Source organism: Pogoniulus pusillus, chromosome 4, assembly GCF_015220805.1.
Source record: "Pogoniulus pusillus isolate bPogPus1 chromosome 4, bPogPus1.pri, whole genome shotgun sequence".
NCBI classification, from domain to species: Eukaryota; Metazoa; Chordata; class Aves; order Piciformes; family Lybiidae; genus Pogoniulus; species Pogoniulus pusillus.
This window is the reverse complement of record NC_087267.1, coordinates 30,327,186-30,344,004: the sequence shown is the minus strand read 5'-3', so window position 1 is coordinate 30,344,004 and position 16,819 is coordinate 30,327,186. Positions and strand designations below refer to the sequence as shown.

The following is a 16,819-nucleotide window of genomic DNA, read 5'->3' as shown; positions in this document are numbered from 1 at the left end:
CTCAGTGCAACAAAGTGAATATGTTGAGATACAAAAAGTAGTGAAGAATGTAACTCCCAGCTTTTGAGCCTAAGCTGCTCTAAACAGTTTAAAAAAGAAGAAAGCAGATATATGAAAATATTAGCTCATATACAAGCTTGCAAAATGATGCTGCAAATGTTAGTTTAGTCCAACTTACTCTGCATTTCAAGTAATTCTTTCAGCACCTGTATCCACTGATTACACAAGTGCTCATCAGCACACCAGAAAGTCACATCACTGCACCGCCAGCGGTGATTTCGAGCTTTCTTCACATAATACACTATCAAAAAAAAGTACACCAAGCAAATAGAGGCATTAGACAGTTCTGTGAGATAACTACCTTTGGGAAAAAGTGGTAATTAACAGCCACTACACATTTCTGCAAATGAAACATTCAGAGTGCAAACAGGAGAGCTGCAAAAAGTCAAAATGAAAACACTTGATCCAGTACATTATCTTCCAGCAGGTAAACATAACTTCTTTTTAAACCACATACACAATTTCCCATAGATTGACTAAAGACATACTCACACAAAAGTCTACTGAGTTTATATATGCTTTGTATTTAAGTCTGCAATATCTACACAATAAAAAATGATGCAAGTTTAAATTACTCAAAACTTACTCAAAACTCTCACATTGGCTCCCACGTAATCTACAGCATGAATTTCACAGAAATTAATAAAGAGTTTTCTTGTATATTAACAACTAGACTGGTGAGACAGGAGGCATCTTTACCTTTTCACCTACAGCATCACCTACCATTGTTGAAGGACTAAATGTGAAGAAAGCACTCCACGCAAAATTCTGGCGTGAGAACAACTGCATTTGCCCCAGCTTTGCAGCACAGAAGTCATCATTTTTCCCCAAAACAAAGAGATTTCTGATACTTTAAGAATGAGGTCAATAAACCAAAGAACCTTTACATGCACAGATGATGATGATTACCCCAACTTTAAACCCCTGAACATTTATGACTCATTTTTCCAGCCTCTCTTTTCATTTTCTAGTCCAGCAGCAGAAAGCAAGTGTCCTGCTGCAGAATCATTCAGTAGGCAAAACAGAAGACATAAAAACTTCATTACATAGCTAAAGCCATGATTTGTTCTTAAAAGAAGTTTATTTTTCAAAATAAGGATCTGTAAATGTAAACTGACAATGTTTTGGTGGATACGTTTGGGTTTGTGGGTTTTTGGGTTTTTTTATGTTGCCATGTTTTGGAGTTAGTTGTTGTTGGGAGAGTTGTTTGTTTAGTTTGGGGTTTTTTTTGTTCGTGGTTTGGTTTAGGGGGAGGAAGGGAGGGAGTGAGGGTGTTTTTCTGTGGTTTTACTTTCTGGTTTGGGTTTGTGGGGTTTTTTTTGGTTGGTTGTGGGGTTGTTTGTTTGGGGTTTAGTTCATTTTTTTTTTTTTAGGACGTCATTTTTGTTGAAGAAGGTTCCTTTGACTGCCCTGAAGTACCTCAAACAAAGCAATTAGCAAAAGCACCCTCAGACTGTATTGGCCGTACCTGTGAAAGCATGTGGCTTTGCCATTTTTTGCCATTTGCCAATATTGCGCTGTTTCTTGTTAAGTTCAGTTTCTTCTACAGCAATGACCTCAGAGATCGGTATAAAACAGTTCTCTGTACGAATACAAGATCATATACATTAACATCTTCAAAATTATTATTTCTAGACACAGTAACACAGACATACAATTAGAGTAGCTGGTCAGTAAGCACAACCAAGAGCATAAGTAGAAATTTGCTGAATATTTTCAATTTTGTTTTGCCTTTACAAAAAAATTCCTCAAATACTTAAAATTTCTAAGATTTCTCAGAAAAATACATATTCCAAGTATTAAAACATATTCACAGGAATCCAAAATCCAGCAACATTGAGTAACCCTCAACGACCTCTAGTCTAGATACTCAACAGTGAATGTGCGACTAAATCTACTGCAGAGACTACAGAGGCTAATTGTTATTCTCAAGTAGATGCCTTATGAAAGAAGGACATTCTTACCAACTTGTAAGATGTTAAAGGTCCCACTAAGCTTTTAAATTTCTGTATCTCCCAATAAGCAAATTCTAGATGTTCATGTACTATAATATATAGTTCCCTTTCTGGCTTTATGTTTTAACTATTTACAAAACAAGTTTTAGCTTACAGTAGTCAGAATGTCTTCACAAAAATCCAAACGCAGAGATGAATTCACTAAGAACATTTTCTTTTTATATACCTATCACACATATATATATGTGTATCAAGTATCTCATATTTGATACTAAACGTTAATTGGTCTTCCCAACGTTCAAAAATCTGCATTTTAGCACATAATACATAACTCATGTTACCAACTCTAGGTTTTGAAACCACTAAGCTCTCCTAATTCTTCAGATGTGTTCACCCTCTGAGAGACACATGACTGAAGTTCTGCTTTTCCAGCAATTCTCTTCAAAGATGTGGCCAAAAGGCAGAGAATAAACATTTTAGTTAAATATCACAGAATCACTGAATGCTAGGGGTTGGAAGTGACCTCAAAAGGTCATCCAGTCCAACTCCCCTGACAGAGTAGGATCACCTACACCAGATCACACAGGAATGCAACCAGGTGGGTTTTGAAGATCTCCAGAGAGGGAGACTCCACAATCCCCCTGGGCAGCCTGTTACAGTGTTCTGTCATCCCCAGAGTGAAAAAATTCTTCCTCATGTCTACTAAGAGTTTTCCATGCCTCAACTTCCATCCATTGCCCCTTGTCCGGTCACTGGGCATCACGAAGAAGTGCCTGGCTCCATCCTCCTGGCACTCACCTTTTACATATTTATTAACATTAATGAGATCACTCCTCAGTCTCCTCCTCTCCAAACTAAAGAGCCCCAGTTCCCTCAATCTCTCCTTGTAAGGGAGATGTTCCAGTCTATTTTTGTGGCTCTGCAATGGACTCTTTCAAGCAGTTCTCTGCCCTTCTTGAACTGTGGCCCAGAACTGGACACAGTGTTCCAGATGTGGCCTCACCAGGGCAGAGTAGAGGGGGAGGAGAACCTCTCTTGAACTACTAACCACACACCTTCTAAAACACCCCAGGATGGCACTGGCCTTCTTGGACACAAGAGTCCATTGCTGGCTCATTGTCAACCTTCCATTCACTAGGATCCCCCAGGTCCTTTTCCCCTTCACTGATCTCCAACAGGTCAGTCCCCAACCTACACTGATACATGTGGTTGTTCTTCTAGACCACACTACCTCAGCTTAGCTGCAAGGATGCTGTGGGAGACGGTGTCAAATGCTTTGCTAAAATCAAGATAAACAACATCTACTGCTCTACCACCATCTATCCACCTCATAAAAGGCTGTCAGGTTGGTCAAACATGACTTCTCCTTTGTAAAACCATGTCGCCTGCTCCTAATGATCTTCCTGTCATTGATATACCTAAGGACAACACGAAGGATAAGTTGTTCCATTACCTTTCCAGGGATGGAGGCGAGGCTGACTGTCCGATAGTTACCTTGGTCCTCCTTCTTACCCTTTTTGAAGATTGGAGTGACATTTCACTTCCTCCAGTCTCCAGGCACCTCTCCTGTCCACCATGACTAATCAAAGACAGTGGAGAGTGGTCTGGCAATGACCTCTGCCAGCTCGCTCAACACCCATGGGCACATGCCATAAGGAACCATGGATCTATGGATGTCCAGATTACCTATCTGTTCCCTGACCCAGTCATCAACCACCAAGGAAAAATCCTTTGTCATGTCTTTCTCTGGAGCCTCAGGGGTCTGAGGCTTCTGAGGACAGTCTGCAGCAGCATAGATGAAGGCAGTATGTAGTAACTCTGCCTTCTTTGCATCCTCTGTGACCAAGGCACCCACCTCATTCAGCAGTGGGCTTACATTGCCTCTAGTGTTAGTTTTGCCTGCAATGTATTTTAAAAACCCTTTTTGTTGTCCTTGACCTCCCTTTCAAGGTTGAATTCCAAGGAGGCCTTAGCTTACCTATTTCCCTCCCTACATCCTCTGACAACATTCTTGTACTCCTCCCAAGTGGTTAGCCCCTCCCCTTCCATGATCTGTAGACTCTCTTCTCCCACTTAAGTTTGCTTAACAGTTCCCTGCTTTACCATGCAGGTCTCCTGGCTCACTTTCTCCATTTCCAAACTCTTGGAATGCTCTGATCTTGAGCTTGGAAGAAATGGTCCTTGAATATCAACCTCTTGGGCCCCTTTGCCCTCTGGTACCCTGACCCATGAGGTTTTCCCTAGCAATTGATTGAAAAGGCCATAGTTGGCCTTGATGAAGATCAAGGTTGCGATCCTGCTTGGTACTCTGTTCCTACCACACAAGATCCTGAATTCCATCATCTCATGATCACTACAGCCAAAGCTGCCCTCAACCTTCACTGCTTCAACCAGATCCTCCTTGTTAGCATCAGGTCCAGCAGTGCTCCTCTCCTAGTTGGCTCATCCACCATTTGCATTGAGACGTTATCATCAATACACTGGAGGAACCTGCTAGTCTGTGAATGCCTGTCTGAAACAGGTGCATTTTAAATCTTAAGCCACAGAAAAAGGATTCCAAACACATCCCCTAAAGAAACAAACAAATAAAAAGGAAGAAAGGAAAAGCAGAATGAACCCACTTCCCTCTGTAAATCTTTGGGTTTGACCAAAATCTGAGAAGTTTCTGACCTATGAATACCATCTATGCCAACTGTGTCCCTCAGTACTACTTATACTGTGCCAGCATCTATTAGTTTGTAAGTTTTACTGTACACTATCTATCAAATACAGTAATAGCAGAGGCGTAGAAAGGTGCAAAATTGTCTCAAACACAAACATTCAACAATCTGTAGCACATGTGCTGGTTAACAACAAATCTGAATGCAGTGGTATTTGCTTTTGAAGAGAGCTCAAAAATTTCTGTCAGGCCAAATATGACTTGCTGTTCGACTGAGTGTTATATAGCATATTGTTTTATCAAAAAGCAAATCAATTACTTAGTCCCTCTACCCTTCTTTTTCTACCAAAAGGAGAAGTTTCCAATGCAAAGAAATCAGAGACCTTCAACACAACCATCACAAGCCTGCTTCTATAAACACAATGACATTGTCAGCCATTTCATCAACAATGCCTGCCCTCTTTTGAGAGGTTGACAAGATTCACATAAGTACATGTATAGTCCTTTCCCACACCTACTTTTATAGCATTTATCCTATTGTCAAGTAGCGTGAGTAATGTCTTTCCTGACTTTAGCATAATGACCTTTATGAGTTTCTCCCAAACCATGGATAATCTTATTGCCATATTAACAAAACTGAACAAATTGGTACTTACACCAGTACTACCAGATCAACACAACATAAAGTAAATGAACAGGCTCATCAAACAAAGAATTGTGCTTGGTTTGGTATAATACACTCAACCAAGTAGCACATGGCAGCTCCTAGAGAAAATTCCAGGCAAACTACTGTGACTTTTTCAGCATACTCATCTAGATTCAAGAGACTGAACTTCAAGTCCAAGATTAGTGAAGTACATTTTTCTTAAGACAAAAGAACCAAACATGGTATGCACACTAACAGCAGCCAGCAGTTAAGTGTGTTCTGTGTTAAGCAAGTCTTTTTTGGTGTGCCATCACTGTCTGACACTCCCACAGAATGCTTTCTGAGTTTATAAGCCTTCTCACTCAGAACTCCTGTCAAGATTTGTTCATTCATTACTGCCAAGTACATATCCTTACAGGCAAAGTTCATCCTTCAGGAATGTGTTCACTCAATGCAACACAATCATGTGCAAAAGCTGGATCCCAGCATTTGCTTATTTCTTCAAATTTAGCTCAGGCCCTTGGATGCAGCTGCATTTAGATTAATTTATTAGCATTCTAACGATTAAAAAGCTGGAATGCAGATTTAAAGAAAATGTATTTTTTCAGTCCCTTTGAAAAATTTGTTACAGAGCACATGAATGTTGTCTTGTCCCAAGTTCAAGCTCTGCCCTAGCCTAAAGGAGAGAAAACAATAATGTTTTCTATCAGAGGGTACACAGCATTATACTCATCATGCACTACAAGAAGTCAGAACAGAATATGAAAAGATGAAAGGTAGGGATATAGAGTAGAATTACAGAGAATTCACATCCTGAAAGAAGAGGAAGAAAGGAATGGCATCATAACTAAATCATTTAACTCAGAAACATCTCAAGGCCATGACCTCACAATATACAGCCACGTGTAGGGAAATAGGCACTTTTTTTTAAAAGTGAATCTTCAAGTGCTTTGTATACAAATAGACAATAGATCAGTTCCTAATACAATCAGTCACACGGTTGCTATTTCACAGTAAATACCCAAATTTGCATCAAGGAAATTTGAACTTGGATCCATTTGCATATTGAAATCATACAATGGAATGTTTTCCCTTTTTTTTTTTTTAATTCTCAAATTAAATCTTTTCAACTCAGCTATTAATACCTCACTGGTAAGGCGAGAAATAATATGCACTACTTCGTGTTAAGGGAAAAAAACTCAAACCAGCAATGAGTATATGCTGAAAAGCAGGTAGTATTTAATCTAGTGCACATCTATATTTGAATAAAGTATCTTCCAGAAGATACATTCTAATGAAAACAACACTTTCTAAAGCTGTTATTTCCTATATCCTACTGGCTCAACTGAGTGAGTGGAACTGTCTCCAGGAAAACATGGTTCAGATTTCTACATACACTCATTGTCAACTGTGAATGGCAAAACATGAACTTGAATAAGAATGTGGCAGTACACTATTGGTGCCAGACAGATGTTGTTTCCAAGCAGGTCCACCTCTGCCATTTTGGTACTGTGTTTGTTCATCAAATTGAAGATTATTTAGAAAACACAAATATCAGACTGGCTTCAGTCCTGTAAGCAACGTTACTGAGGTCTTCTCAAGCAGTTGTTTTGAGAGCATGGCTGGGAAAAGACATGCCAAGGGAGAATCAGATGGCTTCAAAGTGCACATAAGTGAAGGCAAGCAGTCTGGTACCTAGTCTGATTATCCCCTGCATGCTTGTACTTTACAGTTAAGCCAGAAAAATGGTAATTTCATTCTGGGCTAGCAATCTCTTATTAGTAGCCATGATAAAGTCTCAGCCAGCATTTCTAAAATAATTGTAAATATACAGTACATTATCTGCTATGAAATTGGGAACAGAAAGTTTTGTCATGTGTTATTTGAGAAAAACAGGTGTCATCAAATAAGAAACAGTAAAAGAATTGATCTGCTCAGCTTTGAAAATCAACTCAATTTCACAGTGAATTGTTACAAGGTTGAAAAACAATGTTCTTCAGGGTATTTTACTACGAAGGCATGCCTAGGGAAAAAAAACCCACAAACAGGTGCATAGATGAAATTATCAGAGAAACACTATAAAACTTTTCAGATAAAACTTTCCCTGTAAGTTTAAACAAGTCAACCAAAGAATGGGAACCTCATTACACTACTAAACTTGTAAATATGAAGCTGTTAAACACTAGCAGTAGGAAAAAAAGTAAACAGGATTTAGTGCTTTAAAAACATACCATGACTTAGATGTTTTGGTAAGTGTTGGTATCTTATCAATTATAGCCATTAAAAATAATTCCCCCCAATTTATGTTCTTCACAAAATGCATTTTTGCAGAATGTATTTTTTAAAAAGTAGTAAAAACTGAACACCATTCTATGAAGATCAGAAAACACAAGAATCTCCCCCTATTTTGTAAAACTCTGATTTCCTGGATTATAGGACAAAGTCTGTGTTTTCTCCTGTTCCTGAATATCAAGCCATTTTTACTTTTGTAGTTAAATCCAACACAGTAATAAATACTCAGAAAATAAGCAGCCCTGAGATTTTTTCAGTTTAAAGACAACTGCTTCATTGTAATAACTACCTGTTAAGCAAAAACTATAGCAGTTCCATACTGCATAATTAAGTCTGTATTTAGACATAATGTACAGTAATCATGAAGTCAAAGGCTAAATGGTAGAAAGATACCAATCTTGGTCAAGCAACTCCTCTGAAATTATAGGCTTCTATATTGTAAAGCTTATTTATATACTGTCACATATGTTCATATTTCCAAAATAATTGTAGAGAACATCATGACTCATCCCAGATCTTAAAAGAGTTTAAAGACAACAGGGCACCAGTAACACAAAACTGTGATGGCATTAAAGCACAAGTGCAAGAAACACATGAATGTGTTAAAAAAGAGGTACATCATTATTGTATTGCTCTCTACGTGAACTGTATTTGTGCCTCCAGAACACCGAAGAATTTCTTTTTCTTCTCCTGCCCTCCCTTTTTCCCTTCTAATTCCACCTCATTTCCCAAATCTTGCAAATAGCTGTGCCATAGGACAGCTCCTGGTTACTCCCAGTAACCAGGCTTGCCTCCTAAGTTATCTCCAACTGAGTACTGCTTCAGAAAGTGCCTCAAAGAGAGAGAGGTCAACCATGTCTCTCCTTCCACCATTCTCAGCATTCTAACATCCACTCTGGAATAGGCTTCAGGACAGGTTTATACTCTGTTTAGCCCACCAGGAGTAAGGCAAACAAGTTTACAGCTCAAAAAGTTGCCAAAACCTTGAAACTGTAAGTAGCTGTAAATTTTATAATGCTAGTAGAATACTACTGTGATTTTGTAGCACTCTTGTATGCTCTAAGGGAAGTCATCACACAGTAGATCAGAGGTCACATAGATCCTGCTCTATCCCATAGAACACCCAGCTGGTAACTTTTCCAAGGCTTTTACACAGTTCAACACAACTCTCTCCAAAGCAGGAGCTATTTCTCCCAATGGCAGTAACTGTCCCAAAATGCTTTGGAATTCTATATTTTAAAAGATCCAGACACCTTTCTCTAGACTTTTTGTTTCACTTTGAAAAGTATAAAGCTTATTTTTCATATCCATATCTTAAGCTTAGAAGAACTGAAGAATTAATCCTCAAAGTTTTAATTTCATTTAGCTGCACATCTGAAGTTGAGGATTTTTCATATGCTGTTTCAGTAATACTGCTGATAAAAAAAAAATTATGACAAATTTTAGTCACATAATAGCAAAGGAAGGATAACAAATTCTGTTGTTATGAATAAGAACAGATGTTTTTAAAAACATGATCAATTCTCAGTCTTCTAAACTAAAACATCAAATTCTTACAATTCTTTTTGAAACCTCTACTTTCCCCTCACCTTTTTTTCAAAAGCCCTCAAACTGGTAAGATGTTAGGATAAAGATCAGGAAAATATTTAGTAACAGTACATAGTATGAAGAAAGAGCTATTTAACTATAAAAACTTGCCTGGGACTGGAGACATCCAAACCTTTCTCAGCAAAACTTCTAGTCAACCTTTCTATTATTAGTTCCTCCCTGTCTCAGTTTCTCCAGTCTCTAAAATAAGGATGACAGCAGTTCTTCACTCTACAGTAAGCACTGTGAAACGAAGGACATTGTATATTTTCAGTTGTTCATATAAAATGCTTATAGAGCTACATTAATAACGGTAGCAAATGCTGCCTAAAACCTCCAAGGTTAAAGACTGGTAAAGTACCACCTGAAGTGTAGCAGAATGCCTGACATACGTATGTAAAGATGCTTTCACAAGTTATCCTGAAATTTTGTTATGTATTTTCAAGAGTAACCTCTCCCACTTGCACTTCTGTAAACTGACACTATTCTAATTGCACAAAAGCTGCTTACAAACAGCTTTGTTACCCCATTTCAAACTATTAGCCTACATTCCAAACCAGGAACTTGAAAAAAAAAATATTTTTTAAATGTCTTGAGACTTTCAGAAAGCAAAGGGGTTTAAAATGAATAAAATCATTTGGGGAAAAAAAAAAAAAAAAGAAGAAAAAAGTAATTGCCTGAAACGTTGCCTCAGTACCGAAGTGCTTTTTAAGCACAACTAAGTAATGTAACTAAAATTTTAGAAGTTGCTCTCAAAGTTCAGTCCTGCCATTTTTAATCTGCATACATGGCAAGCTACATGCTGCTACCTATTCCCCGGGCTAGGAAAAATGGGGTTCTGCTAAGCTAACCTGTGTTTCTCTCACCCAGCGCAGGGACAAGTTTCCTGCCTTTGTTATCAGCCGTACACTCTCAGACCAAATACTTAAATTCCCTTCTCCGAAACACGGGGAACTTGCTGCACTTGCACGCAGCGTCTGCGACTCATCCTGAGCAGCTTTCAGCATTGCTTTGAAACGCTCAATTAACCGGCGATACTGTCAGCACAGCCGGCTGTCTGTCGGTGACAGTCACCGACTTAATCTCTCCCGCTCCCTTAAGGCTCGGCCTGGGCCCGCCTGTAGTTAAAACACCCTTTGCGTTTCATCGTCGGACTGTGAGCCCCAAAAGCGACTGCCCGTGCGAACACTGGGTGACGCCGACTGCTGCCTTTCCTCTGCAACGCGAAAAGGCTCCCAAGTACAGGAAATACTCCGCACCGACAGAACACTCTGAACGCTCAGTGTACTCTGAGCCGACAACAACGGCACGCCGCCGCCGTCAGACAGGCCCCCACATCGCCCCGGCGAGGTGAGAACCGGCTGCTGGCCGTCCTCGCCGGCGTCCATGGCCAAGGCCACCCTTCCCCACGCTGCCACGGTCGCTGCGAACGCACTTCCCCTGCTGCCGAGGAGAGGCGGCTCCCGCCGGGGCCCCGGCGACGCGATGTCGCGGCAGGTGCGCCCACGGCCAGCCGCCCCAGCCCGCCCCGACACGCCACTCACCGCCGCCTCGGCGCGGTGGGCGGGGGTTGCGCCAGATCAGCCGCCCCCGCTCCTCGTCTAAGGTGACCTCCCAGGACCGCTGCCCCAGCCCCAGCATGGAAACCAGCCGGGGCCGCCGGCCGCCCAGGAGCTGCTCCATGGCCGCCGAGAGCCCGGGCCCGCCGTAACCCGCTACCGCATGGCACACCGAAGCGGGCTACCACCGCGGGGCAATCCGGGTAGCTAACGGCGCCCCTCGCCCGCCACTGCACGGCCTACCCCCGGGGCGGGGCGCGGCGTCAGCGCCTACGCGAGCGCCGCTGAGGCGGGGCTTGCGGAGACCTCGGCTCCCCGGCGCGGCGTACGCCTCCGCGGGGCGGGAGGTGACCGGGGCAGAGGGGCCGGGCCCGTGGGGGCAAGGCAGGACGGTGAAGTGGATCCTGAGGGTCCTGCTCCTCGACTTTCTTTGCTCTGCTGGCGAGACCCATACGCTGTGCGACCGGGAGGCTGCGGCCCGACCGTGGCTCTGCGCTGAGAACGTGCTGCTTACACCGTAAGGCGTGCACCGTAAGTTCACGTACTTCTGAGAGAGGGTCAAGCATCCATCACAGTAGCGATGAACTCTTACCACAACAGTGAAAATGGAATACCACAAACATCTACTGCCACCGACCTCTGATCTAACCTTGTCTTTTCCATTTGCTTAAGGATGCTGACAATATTTCACTATAATTAAACTCAGAATTAATTGCTGTCTTTCTTCCATAGTATCTCTGAACCTTATCACTATAGCTCTTAGCCCCCTACTCAAAACAGAGACCAGAGATAGTGGCAGTTGCCCTGCCTCTGACCTTGACCAGAAACCTTAACCAGAACCTGCTGGTTCTGAATATTTCCTCTAGAGTTTAAAGTGAAATGTGATTACTGCAATCTTAGGTCCAGCCCAGAGCATGCTGCTTCATGAGCATGATACAGAGATGCTCCAGCTGGCTTGCACAGAGCTGGTGCAGCTCTAAAAAGCTGCAGCATTTGAGCTCTGTTCTGAACCTTGCCATGTACTCATATTTCATTTTATGAAAACAGATGAGCTAGGTACTGTCATCTCAATAAATACAATACATAAATCCCTTCACTAACACTCCTAAACCTCTCTATATTGAGGCTTAAAGTTTGTTGCAAAACTCTGTTGTATTAGTCTGCCAAATCCATGGCTGAGCAGCCATTAGCATCTCACTGATTCTTTGCATTTTGCCAGCTATTTCATCTGTTATCATCTGTTTTACACTTGAATGGTAAAATCCTTGGACCAGGAACATCCTTTCTGTTTTGGGTTGTACCATAGCTATCACATTTAATTTCCATTATTTGTAAGCACATCTGCAAGCCAGAACAGCTGTGTGGAAACCACAGCCTAATGCTGGTACTTGGGATGCAACAGAGACTTCCGCTGTTGACCCTCCCAGGCATGCTCTAGGAGCTAATGGAACACTAATACAAAGCTGTATTCTTGAAAATATTGCACACGGGTGCTTATTTATCATTTCGTCACTGGGCAAATTAGATATAATCTTTTACAGCCTGCAGTCACCTGAATTAATATTCTTATGCTATGATCCATGCTAGTTGAAGAAGCAAAAAGTTCATTCTTTTTACCACTTTTGCCTATGGTTATGTCCCTTTATTCCCATGAACTTGACAAATCTTTTCAGATTAGCTAAGGCTAAAGCCTTCAAGGGTAAAATACAGAACTAATAAAATATTCTCTGGAAGCCTACAAGGGTGTACTAGCACCACTAGCAGCATTTTGATGCACAATTTGGGATCCTCCATGCTACTGCAAGAATGTCTTGCAGGAATTCTTACCGGTGCTGTGTGTGGGCTGCTTTGGCACTCTCTGGCACTCCCCTGAATATCAACATGTGCTTCTGTCCCTAAAAAGTAAGGTCAAATTTGAGCCAACAGAATATTGTTTTCGATGAGTTTTAGTATTTTATGATTTTCTTCCTTGTCTCTTTTAATAGAGAATGAATTTCTAAAGGATGGCTTGGTAGACTAAAGCCCAAACTTGTCATTTATTGTTTTACTGCTGTTTACATAAACCTTTGATTACTTCTGAGGGGAGAGAACTGCAGATACAGCAAAGCCAGTAAATTGCAGGATTTATAGCCTAAAATCTTGTTGCTAAAGTTGGCTGACCACAGGGCTCCACCATAAGAAATGGCATGGTAGTAAAAACACCTTACATTGTTTACAGGCCCACAGTGGTCACAGAAAGCAATCTGATAGCGTGAAAGATGTTCTTGCCTATTGCAGGGGAGGCTAGATAACTTTTAAAGGTTTGTTCCAACCTAAACCATTCTATTAGTCTATGATCTCTAAAAAACTTACTTACACCTAGCAACTTTATGTGGTACTAAACAGGGTCATTACATGATAGCATAGCAAACCAATTAAGGAAAAGCTTTTTAATCATTAGGATTGGACACGTATTATTCAGCATGACCTGCATTACCAAAATACTGATTTAAATCAAAGTGGAGCCATCTATGTTCTCAGCCTTTTGGAGGTGTACCTCTTCATTGGAACAATTTTTTTCCAAAGTGAAAATCAAGCATGCCTTTATTGTACAAAATACTGTGTATCTAACCTTATCCAAGAGAGCCAGTCTGAAGCTGAAAAAAATGTAAAATAACCAAAGTGAAAGCTGGATAATACCTACGTAAGAGTGCTGGACACCAAAGATTTGGGCCCTTAACTAGAAGGACATTTTGTGGCTGGAGCATGTCCAGAACATGGCAGCAAAGCTGGTGAAGGGCCTGGAAGACAAGTCTTATGAGGAGCAGCTGAAAGAACTAAGCTAGTTTAGTCTGGAGAAGAGGAAGCTGAGAGGAAACATCATACAACTACCTAAAAGAAGGCTCCAGTGAGGTAGCAGTTGGCCTCTTCTCCCTAGTATCAAGTGATAGAAAGAGAAAATAGCCTCATGTTGCACCAGGGGAGGTTTATATTGGATATTAAGAAAAAAAACTTACTGAAAGGATGGTCAGGCACTGGAATAGGCTGCCCAGGGAGGTGGTGGAGTCACCGTCTCTGGAGGGGATTATAAAACACCTAGATGTGGTACTTAAAGAAATAGGTTAATCACCATGGGGGTGTTGGATTGACAGAGTTCTTTTCTAACAGAAACAATTATATGATTCTATGAATCATAGTCCACTATATTTTTGCTAGTCTATTCATTTCTGTCTTGGAAATGTAGAGAACAGCATATTTTTATCAAGAACTCCAGAAAATACAGCTAATTCCAGACATGCAATGGAGCTCATCAGCTGCTCTGCCCTGTGCACCTAAGGAGATGGCTCCAGGCTCAAAGACGGCTTCATGTGCCAGTTGATATCTGCAGTGGTGCTAAGTTCCACTGAGGGGAAAGAAGAAAGCTCAAAATCCATGAAGTTGTTCCTAATATGTCCCTTGAACATGAGAGCTTGCTGTAGTCTCATCCAAGTGACACCTACTGTAGAACTCAGGAACCAGAACCAAAATGAAGTTTTCACTTTTCATTTTTCTCCCCTTTTCTTTCTTATTTTTTGCTGCCCATTGATAACTATGAATCTTTTGCTTTCTTCTACAGAGAGAATGCCCTAAGAAAGTTTGTAAACAGATGCTTGGGGATTATAAACATTTTTTTATCTTGGTGCTCTCAGGCTAACTGAAGTTCCTCTTCTCAACCACACACATGCAAGTCCCATTAGAAAAGTGTAAATATGCCCAAAGGCCAAATCTGGCAATTGAAATGCTTTTGGGAAATGGGAACTAACCCACAAAGATAATAGATCAGATAAAAAATCTGACTAATGGTCTAATTCATTTTCTACTTATCAGAGAACAAAGACTAAAGCATGAAAGGAATATTCTTGGTGCTGGTGGAAAGACTGACATCACTTTTTCTAGAAAAATACCTGAGCTATTTTAAAACACTTACATGCTTTTACCATAAAAGTTTAAATTACAGTTATTATTGGAAATGGTCTTGATAAAAGCAGTTTTAAAGGCTTGTCAAAAAAGGATGATTGCAGCCCTTTATTCACTTGAGACAAATGGTAATTGAGAGAAAGTTGTTGATATACTGGAGGGTGTGGGAATGGATTCAGAAGATATTTTGTTTTCTTGTGAAGTGTTGCATTCTGTTCCTGAACCCTGGAAGTTTACAGAATCTGTCCTTTCTTCCAAAGCTCCAGCATATCTCAATATTCTCTGCATAAACTACCTATTTCAAGCTGTTATAGCTGTGTCTCCCATTAACAAATATACACTGAAGCACTGATTTGTATTTCTGTGTTTAGATTCTTGCTCCTACTTTAATTATTAGCCTCAGTTGGAGTCCTTGTGGAGGCATGAGACGCCCCACCCTCTCTTATCCAACTTTGTCCTTTTAAGAAACAGTAAAAGTAAAGAATTTCCTGTCTCACAGGAAGTTAATGCCCACTGTCAGTGTGCAACTCTGGTCTTAAGGTGCTAAATTGTTGCATTTTGCTGAAAAGGCCAGGAACCACTGTTTTTTCTTCTATTTTAAGAGATCAATACAGGAATATGGGTTTTGTTATCTTCTAGATGGCCTCGTATGATACAGTGTTCTGTAGGGTGGTGTATATAGGAAATGTTTGCTCTGCTCTGGTAAGAATGATGAATAGGTGAAGTAGGTCTCTTCCTGCAGGCAAGGACAACCAAAGCAGTAGAACTGAAAAATGTTGGTAACATACAAAAGTTTCTCTCTTCTGTCTGTCTGCTTTGCTGATATTCCCAGTCCCTCAGAGAGGAAGAACAAATTCTTTGTATCAGGCTCATGCAGAAGCGTTTGCAAAACAATGTGTATGGACTGGTTCTTAAGAAGGAGACATTGAGATGCTTGAGCATGTCCAGAGAGGGGCTATGAGGCTGGTGAGAGGCCTTGAGCACAGCCCTGCAAGGAGAGGCTGAGGGAGCTGGGATTGTTTAGCCTGGAGAAGAGGAGGCTCAGGGGTGACCTTATTGCTGTCTACAACTACCTGAGGGGTGGTTGTGGCCAGGAGGAGGTTGCTCTCTTCTCTCAGGTGGCCAGCGCCAGAACAAGAGGACACAGCCTCAAGCTACGCCAGGGGAAATTTAGGCTGGAGGTGAGGAGAAAGTTCTTCACTGAGAGAGTCATTGGACACTGGAATGGGCTGCCTGGGGAGGTGGTGGAGTCGCCGTCCCTGGAGCTGTTCAAGGCAGGATTGGACGTGGCACTTGGTGCCATGGTCTAGCCTTGAGCTCTGTGGTAAAGGGTTGGACTTGATGATCTATGAGGTCTCTTCCAACCTTGGTGATACTGTGATGCTGTGAATGTCTTCACAAAATGGTGCATATGGAACAGTTCTTAGGAAGAGCTCTAAGGATGATAACTCTGGGTAGGCAGCTATTTTTTTATAGTTCAGGTATCAAACCGTTATGTGGCAATGCATCCATGTGCTAGTTTGAAGCAGGCTAGAATGTTTTGGTGAAAAGAACTAGATCATAGGCTGCGAAAAGAAAAACAATGGTGATGTCTACTTTCCCTCAGAGTCTTGCTGAAGAAGAATGTAAACATTAAATAACACTCTCGACATTCACTTTCTGGCTGGGCTCAGACTGAGCTGCATGTTCCTAACCTCACCTGCCAATCACCTTTGCTTCTTATCCTCTTGGCTGAACCTCTATTCTTCCTTAGGACTGGGGTAAGGTTGAGAGGGGCAGGGGGAAGGTGCAGGGGTGGTTGAGAGCCCTTCCTGGGGACTCAGGTTTCTGGGAGGGGAGTTGTATTTATGTATTACTTTTACCTTGTATATTTCTGTATATAACTGCATATACTGTAAATATCTGCTTGTATATTGTGCCAGCTGTAAATAAATAGCTTCATTCATATTCCCAGAGCTGGCTGAGTCTAGTCTGGGTACCTTCAAAGTGTGGGGGGGCGGGGTACACCCAAACCAACATAATCCACAAGCCGTCCTCTCCCCACATGAGTTGGGATGGGTGTGGAGAGCAGAAAGCTGGGAAGTAGGGGTGAAGAGGACAGTACCTCTGCCCTTTTGAGGTCATT

The 16,819-nt window shown here is 41.5% G+C and overlaps 1 protein-coding gene across 2 annotated transcripts in view; it reads right to left on the bottom strand.

Moving 5' to 3' along the window:
• CERK (ceramide kinase) overlaps positions 1-11,008 on the bottom strand; it is a 44,335-nt gene extending 33,327 nt beyond the window's left edge. Inside the window, exons 1-4 of one of the 2 annotated variants that reach the window (XM_064142449.1) lie at positions 10,744-10,829; positions 9,311-9,442; positions 1,529-1,642; positions 179-301 (exon numbers count right to left, since the gene is read on the bottom strand). In XM_064142449.1, coding sequence (XP_063998519.1) covers positions 179-301; positions 1,529-1,642; positions 9,311-9,326 — 253 coding nt within the window. In that variant the 5' untranslated portion in view covers positions 9,327-9,442; positions 10,744-10,829. Of the gene's footprint in view, positions 1-178; positions 302-1,528; positions 1,643-9,310; positions 9,443-10,743 lie in introns of both variants that reach the window. The other variant, XM_064142448.1, reaches the window with a different exon arrangement.
• Between the last annotated feature and the right edge of the window lie 5,811 nt (positions 11,009-16,819).